The sequence below is a fragment of the Papio anubis genome, chromosome 6 (assembly GCF_008728515.1).
Source record: "Papio anubis isolate 15944 chromosome 6, Panubis1.0, whole genome shotgun sequence".
Lineage (NCBI taxonomy): Eukaryota > Metazoa > Chordata > Mammalia > Primates > Cercopithecidae > Papio > Papio anubis.
The window spans coordinates 49933531-49945711 of NC_044981.1; the positions used below are offsets into that span (position 1 = coordinate 49933531).

Below are 12181 nucleotides of genomic sequence, written 5' to 3' on the forward strand. Positions count from 1 at the left end.
AAAAATTCATCTGAAACTCCTCCCATTTTTGGAGACAGAAAAATTTCTCATCCTGTTATTATTTATGAAATGAGGCATAAAATAATCTTAAAAAGAAAGTTACCTATCTTCATAAAAACCCATACACAAATGTTTATAGCAGCTCTATACATAGTAAAACCCAGGAACAACCTAAATGTCCTTTAGCAGGGAAGTGAATAAACAAACTATGGTTTATCTAGACAAGGAAAACCACTCAGCCAAAAAAGAAAGTAAGGAAAGAAAAAAGAATATAAACAAACACACAACTGATAACCTGTAACAACTAGAATGAACATAAAAGGCATTATGCTGAGTAAGGGAAGCCCATCTCTGAATGGCACATACTTATAGGATTCCATTCATATAACACTGTAGAAAAGACAAAGCTATAAAATACAGATCAGTGGTTGCCAAGGATGAATGGTGGAGAAAGGCTATATGTATGTGAGGACAGATTTTTGGGGTGATGAAATGGTCCTTATCCTGACTGTGGGGATGGTTACATAGATCTATACATGTATTTGAATTAATAAAACCATGTACAAAAATGTCAATTTTATAGTACATTAATTTTTAAAATAAATTGTTTTAAAATTTGCCTTTAATTTTGGGTGTGATGAATATATTCATTATTCTAATTATGAAGATGCTTTCATGGGAGTAGACATGCATCAAAATATATCAAATGGTATGCTTTCAATATGTTTATCATATCATATGTCAATCATATCTCAATACAAACAGGTTTATTTTTGAAAAAACTTGCTTATGAATAGTTACAGCCAGCATTTTTAAAGCAGCTTATTCAAAACAAACAAGCAAACTTCAAACTTCTGCTTTCATCCACATAACTCAGGCAAAAAGAGTTTTTATTTTATGTACTCAAGGAAACACCATGTTTTTCTTTGCTGTGCTTTCACTGACAATTTTACTGGAAGTCACAGTCAGATCTTCAATCTCTTAATTTCTGACGGATTTGGTCCCAAAGCTACTAAAACAAAATCTCCTCTGTATACATCATGTATCTGAGCCATATTTGGCTTGTTTGTTACCAATTAATTGCTTTTTATGGGCATATGAATAAGCTCAATCAGGCCTAGAGATGGGAGAACAGATTTTACTTGGGATTTACAGAAGTAAAAACTAAATTCTTTACACTTTTATCCATTTTTCAATGATTGCTCAGTAATTGTTTACTTGATCAAGTTGATAAGTTACCAGTTCCCATTCTTAAGATATTTACAAGCTAGTAAATGAAATAAGATACACAAAACAAAAATTTGTTAGGCAAATCAGGATGTTACACATGCCACTAGAATAATGCAAATCAATTGCTTTGGATGTTTATTTTCCATTGATATGATTAGGGAAAGCATCCTGGAGGGGGAAGTATCTGAGGAGGCTTTGAAGGCTGTGCAAATAAGTGAACAAAGACACATAGGAGAAAATAGCTATTGATACTTAGGAGACTCATGCAGGAAAATACTGGAACTTAACGCTAGAAGAATTTCAGACAAATCTTGATGGGCATTAAATATCAGGCAAAAGGACCTTGAGAACATTCTGAAGGCATGAAGTATTACAGAAGAAAAGATTCTTTTTTATTTTTTTTTAATAGAGGAAGAGTCTGTCTCTATCACCCAAACTTGAGTACAATGACTGGCACGATTATAGCTCACTGTAGCCCTGAACACCTGGGTTCATATGATTCTCCCGCTTCAGCCTGCCGGGTGGTTGGGACTACAACCATGTGTCACCATGCCTGGCTAATTTTTTGTTAATTTATTGTAGAGGTGGGGTATTGCTATGTTGTCCAGGCTAGTGTTTAACTCCTGGTCTCAAGCTATCCTTCAGCCTTAGCCTCCCGAAGTGCCAGAATTACAGGCATGAGCCACCCCACACAGCCTAGAAAGGGAGATTCTAAACAGAGAAGTGACATTAGCCACATAAAATATAGTCAGTCCATTTTTGTATAGAACACAAAAATGACAGAGAAGTTAAAGTCAGGGCGACCGGGTGAAATTATCTAAACGCAAGGGTGGAAACCACTGGCTCTCAATTACCTTAGCAGCAGAACATTTTCTAAAACTGCAATCTTAAAAATAATCTGAATATGAATATATTCACTTATTCATAAACAAATATTTATTTGTAGCTATGATGCACCAGGCTTTTCTACACCCTTGGGATATAATGCCAGACTAAGCAGAATCTCTGTTCCTTTGGAACTTTGGTCTCATGGAGGACCCAGCACACAGACAGTAGACAAACAAATAAATACATAGATACTATAAAGCCAGGGAGTGATAAGTGCATAAAGAAAACTAAAGTGAGTTTATGAGACAGAATGGCTGGAGGTGTAGGGAGGATTGGGGATGGTATAGACTGAGTGATCCAAAAGAGGCCTCTTTGAGGAGGAGATATTTGAGAAGAAATCTGAATGAGTTGAGTGAGCCATGTGAATTTCTGGAGGAAGAATATTCCAACCAAGGAATTGGCAACCACAGGTAGAGTTTCTCTGGTTAAGTGTATGTGTGGTGAAGGTGGTGGGGGGGATTTGTGGGTGATACCTGGTTACATTAATCTCTTCTCAGCCCAGCAGCCCCTGAGGGCCTTCTGAGAACCCCATGGCACCAAGAAATGGTCAGAAAAGCCACAGCCTACACCATGATAATGATAGTGAATGTGGAAAGGCTGGCTACGAAGTCAGTACTACAAACTTACAGAAACCCTTATCTCTTGGCAGTGTCTCAGGAAGTTTAGAAGTTATAAATGAGCTGGATTTGATAATATATCAGACTTAAGAAGATTCCATAAATACTTGGGCAGATCTATTTTCTGTATTTCTAAAATAGGAATAATAATTTCTGCTTCTAAGATATTGGAGAGATGAGGGAAAATAGTGGAAATGATTGCAAATTCTCTGCTTGATTCATGAATGAATGAAAAAACAGACCATGCATGGGGACTCATGCCTATAATGCCAGCATGAGCCCAGGGGTTTAAGGCCAGCCTGGGCAGCATAGTAAGATCCCATCTCTACCAAAAAATGAAATAAAATAAATTAGCTGGGTGTGGTGGCACACACATCTGTAGTCCCAGATACTTGGGAGGCTGAGGTAGGAGGATTACTTGAGCCTGGGAGGTCGAGACTGCAATGAGCCATGATTGAGCCACTGCACTCCAGCCTGGGTGCTGGGTGACAGAGTGAGACCCTCTCCAAAAATAACAACAACAACAACACACACACAGACACACAAAAACAACAAAAGAACCAACAATAACATAAAAGAATGCTTAACAGACCTATTATTTTGAAGCCTATTAGAAATAAGAAATTTCATTGATTAGCTGAAATGTGTGAATATACGCTGCTTTCCCAAACATTCTAACACCTGAAATTGATATACTTGGAAACAAGGAGTTACTCTCTGGACATGTACCATTACTCAGCATGATGTCTATAAGGGGTCACAGAAGTGCATGTCTTTACTATTTTTCCTTTCTTTTTAGCCCCCATTTATTGTCTCCAAATTTAAACTTTTATACATCTCATCTGAAAGAGTCTCATCTTATAGACTTGATCTTGAAAATCATGGAGAATAATTCAGTGAAAAACACTAAGGGAAAACTTTCCAGATGATTCTTCAGTTAGTTGTTTTTACAGGCTGTCAGTAGAAACTACAATAAAGCAGTAGTCTACTAAGTGTGAACACCAAGACTAGTTCAAAATTACAGGAGTTACCAAGAAATTTCTGTCTCGCATTTGGTTTTACAACCTCTTCTTTAAAATGAACTTGATAACGTATTTGGTTAGTCTTAATTAATTACTGAGGTAATTAAAGGACAAAGGCCTTTTAAATGTCAGACAAATCTGGAACAAAATATGCATTCCTGCCTGTCTCACCCTTTAAAACATATCCGTTCAAAAACTCAAGGTTATGGCACAATGCCTGGGAACTGGGAATCCCACGGTCAAGGACACTACACATTTGTTATGAACCTGTACTTATATCAGGACACTTTGACACATAAAGTGTGTGTAAATTGCTTATGTGACTTTACTCTTTTTAACAAGTATTTAAGCAATCATCCTCTGAAGTACAAATGTGACTCTCATAAAACATATAATGAGCACTTGTCAACAGGTTATTTATCTCATTAATGAAGAAATCAGGAAGAACACGAAACTGGTTTAAATAGCATTTAAGAGATAATGATCATATAGCCAGGGAGCAATAATATTATCTGACCCCAGAAGATAGTCTTTTTGTCAAAAAACAATCCAGGCTGGACGTGGTGGCTGACGCCTGTAATCCCAGCACTTATGGAGGCGGAGGCAGGCGGATCAGGAGGTCAGGAATTCAAGTCCAGCCTGGCCAACATGGTGAAACTTCATTTCTACTAAAAATACAAAAATTAGCCAGGTGTGGTGGTGCATGCCTGTAATCCCAGCCACTCAAGGGCTGAGGCAGAAGAATTGCTTGAATCTGAGAGGTGGAGGTTGCAGTGAGCCGAGATCATGCCTCTGCACGCCAGCCTGGGTGACAGAGCGAGATTCCATCTCAAAAAAATAAAAATAAAAAAAATCCAAAACTTAGAATTAAAGGAAAAATGATTATGATTACAGATCTTATCAGTGTCATACTGGAACATTTTCAAAAGGCCCATTGAATGTTTTATTAAGTTCTCTCAAACATACATTTGTTTCACTTACTATTTATTATTTATTTATTTATTATTTATTAGGACTCAGACATGTTTATTTGTAGAAGATTGACATGCTGAAACAATTTTTATACAGTTAAGGATGCAAATGATATCTGTAAACATCAGACTATCAAAATTTTGCTTTTATTGCCCTGTATCCATTGCAAACTTATTCCAACATTTCTTCCTGGGCTATATGAAAACTATCTCCCAAATGCTCTTTTAATTAGTTTTCTTGTCTTCTGATTTCCTCATTAGTGAGTTAAATAACATGTTGACAAATGATCATTATATATTTTCAAGAGAGTCACATTTAATACATCAGAGGGTGTTTTTTTCCATATTTTGTCAAAAAGAACTGGATCAAATGCATAATTTACACACCCCTTATTCTGAAGTGCCAGGATGTTGATGGGTATTGTCCCCATTTGGCGGGGGGTTGAGGAGGACAGGACCCAAAGTTAAAATTTCAAGATCCCATGACTCTCTTTCTTATACATTAACATTCTCCTATTAATATCCAACCAAATGTCATGTAAGTAAATAAAGGAAAAAAACAAGTAGAACACTGAAAGTAAACTTCAATGTTGAGGAGGAAATGTACATTTGGTTTCTTGCTCACCAGGAGTATCCTGAGGTTTCTATTTTTACATGTGCTCTTTCTTCTCAAGCTTAATGATACAGTCAAGTGAATTTATTTTCTAAACTACGATGACTTGTTATTCATTATAGTAGCTATTCCCAAAAGGGAGAAAGGATTGTCTTCTTAAAAAAAGAAAGAAAGAAAGAAACAAAGAAAGAAACAAAGAAAGAAACAAAGAAAGAAACAAAGAAAAGAAAACAGAGAATAAAAGCACATTGTATAAAATTACCTGGAGGAGAAGTGACAGTAAAAATAAAGTGCCAGTTTGACCCAGAGATCAAGACTGCCAAGTTGTAGAAGCTCACATAACCATCTTGAGATTCTGCCTGGGTGCACCCTTCAAAGAAGCACAAAAAAAAAAATTAGCTGTTTATTATCTAATCTAGAACAACGTCTTCATGTCTGCTGTGAAGGCAGACATTTGGACAATAAAGGACAATTTTTTTTAACTCCAAGAGGTTATCTAATCCATCAGGTTTTTCTTAGTCAAGACTTAGAACCACATGATCCAAGACAGTATAATAACAGTTAACATATACTGAAAGCTCACTATGCCAGACACTGTTCTTTATATACACGATTGCCTACAAACTACACAACAACCCTATAAAATATGCTATTATCTATATTCTAGCAATTAGGAAATAGGCTCATGAAAGACTAAATTACGTGGTACTGGGGTTACAGCCCAAATCTACCTGATTTCAAAGTTTGCATTCTTTACAATATATTGGCTATATTATTATTAAATGTATAATACATAAAGAAAGAAATTCTATTATCTTTCTAGGTGGTCAGTTTCTACAGTCTGTCTTTCTTCTATTCTGGTTATCTATAGTTTATATGGCAGCAGAGTTAGGCCAAGGGATCAGGACCACGGCAATCTATCAAATCATGACTGATAAAGCTACTCTGATTTATGCAAACAAAACAAAACAAACCTTGCATCTTCTAACAGTAGATCATCCATTTATAAAGTGAAAAAAGGCAGCTTAACTCAGTATCACATTCACAATACCATTAATCATCTTTTGACTCTACCATCTCTAAATTATGTGCCTAATTAACAGCTGCTAGACTTTACTCTGGAAATGTCAATATGATTGGCATGGTGGACAAAGGATTATGGAAGTGGTCTGAAAGTTTATAAGTTGGTTTGAAATCTCTAAGGCTGAAATGTGTCATAAAGATATAATATGCTTAGTGTTACATTTTTAAATTCAATTGTTTAATCTTTTTGTGAAAACACTGTCTTTCTTCATCAATTTTGCAGAGCTAACTAAAACTTCTTTTCTGAGAAACATCTTTTACTTCATCTCTTCTGAGTTCCAAAATAAATAAAATGCCCACTAAAATGAAAATAAATAAGCCAAGACTCAAATAAATGATAGGCGCCCAAGATAAATGCAGTTTATACTCTTTAAAACCTATATGCATCAAAATTATGGTCAATAAACTCTTGCAAACAATGAACTGCAGAGTACAGATGTTCAACATGAAATCATTTGCTGCAGTTTTTCCTTTGACAAACATCCTTATTGTTCCCATCTTTGGAAGAATACAAAGCAGCATTTAATCGAAATGTGTCCGTAGAGCACAGTGAGTTGGCCTCGTAGAACAGCCGCCAAATTGCCTAATGGAGAGTGTTTTAGTTCTAAATGGGTTTACTTTTGCGTTAAATACCAGCTTGCCTTAGAGATCTCTACAAAGATTCCCATATATATCTATGATATTCTCAGATTTGAAGCATATGTGCCCAAAAGCTGAGGCAGTTGCTGCCAAGTACAGTACATTACTCCAGGGTTCATCATATCTTCAGAATAGCTATGATGACATATACAGATGCAATTGACAGGCTCCCTGATCAAGCTGGAATAAACAGTATACTGGCTGGGGGACTTGGGATGGGGTGGGGTGCTGGGCTCAAGCAACTTCGGAATTGATTACACAACTACCAGGAAATGATACCTGAATGGGTTTCTGCAGGATAGATAGTTTTTAAAATACCTTTGCAGCCCAAATTATCCCCGCAGCCATCCCACTCACTCCTAGGTATGCGTACTAGCAAACTGTTATATTGTTAATGTTGAGATGTTCTCTTTAAAAGTATTAAGGACTTTTTTTGTGCAACTATGATCCGTAAATGTTAAAGGATATTGAAGACCTGTAAATAATTGTCCTTTAGTATATAAATTCACTTTTTATAATAGGCTGTAACTGCCTTTTCACTGAGGAGGATCTACTAAAGAAAAAAGAATATGAAGTTAAATTGCAGAACAAAAGATTTAGAGGAGATATACAGATATGGTTTTGTTGTTGTTATTTTGTTTTTCTCCAGGAAATACTTACAGTAAGTTAGATAATCTATCCCAAATGCTTTTGGTGCATTCTTTCTGAAGTTAAAAAGTAGTATTTCATAATGGCTTCAAGAGAAACTTTCAATCATATAAAATAGGGTATTTTGGTGACATGGGTATGCTAAAAACAGAAAACTACATGTGATTTCTTCCCTACTTCATGACTCACACACATGAAAAATGTGTGTATATAAGACACCCTCAGAATAGTCCTCACACATTCCCATTGGATCTCTTAAAAAAGGTAATAGTGACAATACTGATCCAAGTGAGCTAGTTGGCTTGAGTGTGGCTTGGTGTCCATGGAATAAAAGAGTAAATGTTATCTCATCTCACACCAGTTAGAATGGCAATCATTAAAAAGTCAGGAAACAACAGATGCTGAAGAGGATGTGGAGAAATAGTAACACTTTTACACTGTTGGTGGGAGTGTAAATTAGTTCAACCATTGTGGAAGACAGTGTGGTGATTCCTCAAGGGTCTAGAACCAGAAATACCATTTGATCCAGCAATCCCATTACTGGGTATATATCCAAAGGAATATAAATCATTCTACTATAAAGACACATGCACATGTATGTTTATTGCAGCACTATTCACAATAGCAAAGACTTGGAACCAACCCCAATGCCCATCAATGACAGACTGGATTAAGAAAATGTGGCACACATACACTATGGAATACTGTGCAGCCATAAAAAAGAATTAATGTCCTTTGCAGGGACATGGATGAAACTGGAAACCATCATTCTCAGCAAACTAACACAGGAACAGAAAACCAAACATCGCATGTTCTCACATGGGAGAAGTGGGAGTTGAAAAATGAGAACATATGGGCACAGGGAGGGGAACATCATACACAAGGGCCTGTCAGGGGGTGGGGAGCAAGGTACATAGCATTGGAGAAACACCTAATGCAAAATGACAGGTTGATGGGTGCAAACCACCATGGCAGGCATACCCGCGTAATGAAACCCGTATGTTCGCAACAAGTATCCCAGAACTTGGGCAAGCATAATAAATAACAAATAGATGATAGATAGATAGATAGGAGGGATAGATAAGATATGTATAGGATATATTAGATAGATAAATAAAGAGTAGTAGTCACGCCCCATCTCACTCTTGCAGGCATGATCTCAAGCCAGGCATGACATCCCATACTGGAAAGAAAATAATGAGCATGAGGTGCAATAAATGTCAGGAGTGGGACAAAGTAAAATATAAAGTCTCAGTAAGGTATGATATAGGAGAAGGTATGGAGAATAGGTAAGGTAAGGTACTGGGTATGAATAATGTGCAAAGTGTGGCAAGGTACAGAGTATAAGTAAGTAAGGTATGGACTATGGATTAGAAATGAAGTGTGAGTAAGGGTCTGAAGAATGTATAAAGTATGGAATATGAGAAAGGTATAGACTATGGGTAAGGTATGGAGTGTGAACAAGGCATGGAGTACGTGTAAGTTATGGAATATGGGTAAGGCATGGAATATGAGTAAGGTACTGGGTATGGTAATGTATGAAGTATGGCAAGGTATGGGATATAAGTAAGGGATGGGCCAGGCACGGTGGCTCATGCCTGTAATCCCGACACTTTGGGAGGCCGAAGAGGGCGAATCACCTGAGGTCAAGCGTTCGAGACCAGCTTGGCCAACATGGCAAAATTCCGTCTCAACTAAAAATAGAAAAATTAGCCAGGCGTGGTGGTGGGCACCTGTAATTCCAGCTACTCAGGAGGCTAAGACAGTAGAATCGCTTGAACCCGGGAGGCAGAAGTTGCAGTGTGCTGAGATCGCACCACGCACTCCAGCCTGGGTAACAGAGCCAGACTCTGCCTCAAAAAAAAAAAAAAAGTAAGGTATGGACTATACATAGGGTATGGAGTATAAGTAGGGTCCTAGGTATGGATAAAGTATGGAGGAGCAATATAAGGTATGAGTGTGAGTATGGTTTGGAGTATGGGTAAGGAATAGAAGAACATGGGTAACATATGGAGTAGACGATGGGGAGGTGAGTTCCAGTATTCATGTGAGAGTATCTGTCGTAAATATTACTAGAACATTAAAAAAGCTAAAAATTAATATTTTTATGCTGCTGTATTATTTTAAGATCAGAAGGTGAGTGACTGTTACATATCCTAAGCACTTTCTATACCAAAACGCCAACAGTAGCAAAATGGCACTGAAAAATGAACAGAATGACAGCATCAAAACAGGCAGTTTGGAATGCAATTCTGAATGTTTCATCTTCACAGTGGGCAACCTTGGATAAATTCACTTCATTTTCTTACTTTCTTAATGACATGCCTTGTGTCTACAAATCTGTACAAGGACCATTCTGTTCTGGTCTGTCCTCATTCCTTGGGATTTTAAGCTCAAGAAATTTCTAACTGTACTGCTTACTTGGGAGGCTGAGGCAGGAGAATGGCGTGAACCCGGGAAGCGGGGCTTGCTGTGAGCTGAGATCCGGCCACTGCACTCCAGCCTGGGCAACAGAGCCAGACTCCGTCTCAAAAAAAAAAAAAAAAAAAAAAGGCCAGGAGCAAAAATATTAGTTCGCCACACAGGTGTTACTTTCAGCAAAGTGAACAAAAGATAGATTGTGTAAGTGGAAGGGAAAGTCTGGAGAGTCTATGGGGAGATTCTGACAAAATATGCAACATTACCTGGGCCTTTAAATTTGGATTGGGTACTGAGGAGAGCAAGACCTCCAAGTTTGGTAGAAAATTATTTTTGTGGACAGGCTGAAAACATTTAGAGTCTTGTTGTTTTGTTTTGTTTTTTGTTTGTTTTAATTATTTTATTTTATTTTATTTTAAATTCTGGGATACAGGTACAGAACGTGCAGGTTTGTTACACAGGTAAACGTGTGCCGTGGTGGTTTGCTGCACCTATCAACCCATCACCTAGGTATTAAGCCCCACATGCATTATGTTCCCTGTGTCCATGTATTCTCACTGGAAAACATTTGGCGTCTTAATAAGTAAGTAGATAGGGTAAAAAAATTACAGGTCAAAATAGTAAAAAGTCAAATTGAAAAGAGAGTGGGAAAATTTATTGTTCTAATAAGAAAGCAATAAGCTGAAGCAAGCTTTTAAAAGTAAGGGTTTTGAAGCTATGAACTGTTTAATCATGAGATGTCAATCGCCCTCCTTAAGAGAATTTTTAGAAGGGGATAATTTCATTTTCTGGAATCGATGAGGTGTAGCTTTGCCAGAAACAAAATGTATAAGCTAAATTAAATGTTGACATTAAAAAAAAAAACTGAGATCTGAGATTAATTCATTGAAAACAACATCAAATGATTATTCATTAACTTGGAGACTTTATTACCACAATTTTATATGTTTCTTAAGAGACAAATAACAAAAAATTAAGGAACAATGTCATCAGAAAAGGTAGGCAGCGTGCACCATATGATAGGAATGGTTTTAGGCCAATAATAAGTGCAAAATAGGGCACATCTATGATTGACTCATGCCTATCCATTTGAACATTTTGTATATTTTATGGGAACCATCTGAATGAGCTTAGACTCATAGCAAGAGTAGAGCAAGAAATAACTGTAAAATCATGGCCTATTCTTGGAAGTCAGTGATTTTGCAGGTAGGCTGATGTTTGAGCTGGCACATGAGTCATTTCCAAATCTGAAAAAAACCTTTTGACAACACAAAACCAAGAGAAATGCCTTACCTGATTCATGAGGTGCACAGGAAATTGGATAAGCTGATTTTGGTTTTTTTGTTTTGTTTTATTTTGTTTTGTTTTGTTTTGAGATGGAGTCTCACTCTGTCACCAGGCTGGAATACAGAGGGCGATCTTGGCTTACTGCAACCTCCACCTCCCGGGTTCAAGCAATTTTCCTGCCTCAGCCTCTCGAGTAGCTGGGACTACAGGCATGTGCCACCATGCCCAGCTAATTTTTGTATTTTTAATAGAGACGGGGTTTCATCATGTTGGCCGAGATGGTCTTGATCTCTTGACCTTGTGATCTGCTCACCTTGGCTTCCCAAAGTGCTGTGATTACAGGTGTGAGCCACCACGCCTGGCCCATAAACCGAATTTTTGAAGAGTGGTAAACACATCCTCAAATTTGCATAAGAATGGGGATTTTTGGCCAATTATACAAAGTACATACACACCATATCAATTTATAATTTTCAGTGATTTATTGGTATGAAACTTCCTTTCAATGTGTTACTGGCAAATCTCAAAGGATGCATCATTATAATTACAATACTAACTGCATGAAAAGCCAGTGCTTGAAATCACACTTCTAGAAAGAAGGATTTGCAAAAGTTAACAAGATTTCCTACTTATTCCCCTATTATAATATGCAAATATCATGGTAATAATAGATAACTGTGCTTAAAACAAATAACTGTTATTTTTTTTAAAAAAAATTTACCATTACTGATATATATCTCTGTAGAGTATGCATATTTTGAAACA

At 37.0% G+C, this 12181-nt stretch overlaps 1 protein-coding gene across 1 annotated transcript in view; it reads right to left on the bottom strand.

Annotated features, from left to right (window-relative positions):
• Positions 1–12181, bottom strand: part of PKHD1 (PKHD1 ciliary IPT domain containing fibrocystin/polyductin) — a 629203-nt gene that overhangs the window by 21072 nt on the left and 595950 nt on the right. Inside the window, 1 exon segment of the mRNA XM_021937365.2 lies at positions 5604–5711. Coding sequence (XP_021793057.2) covers positions 5604–5711 — 108 coding nt within the window.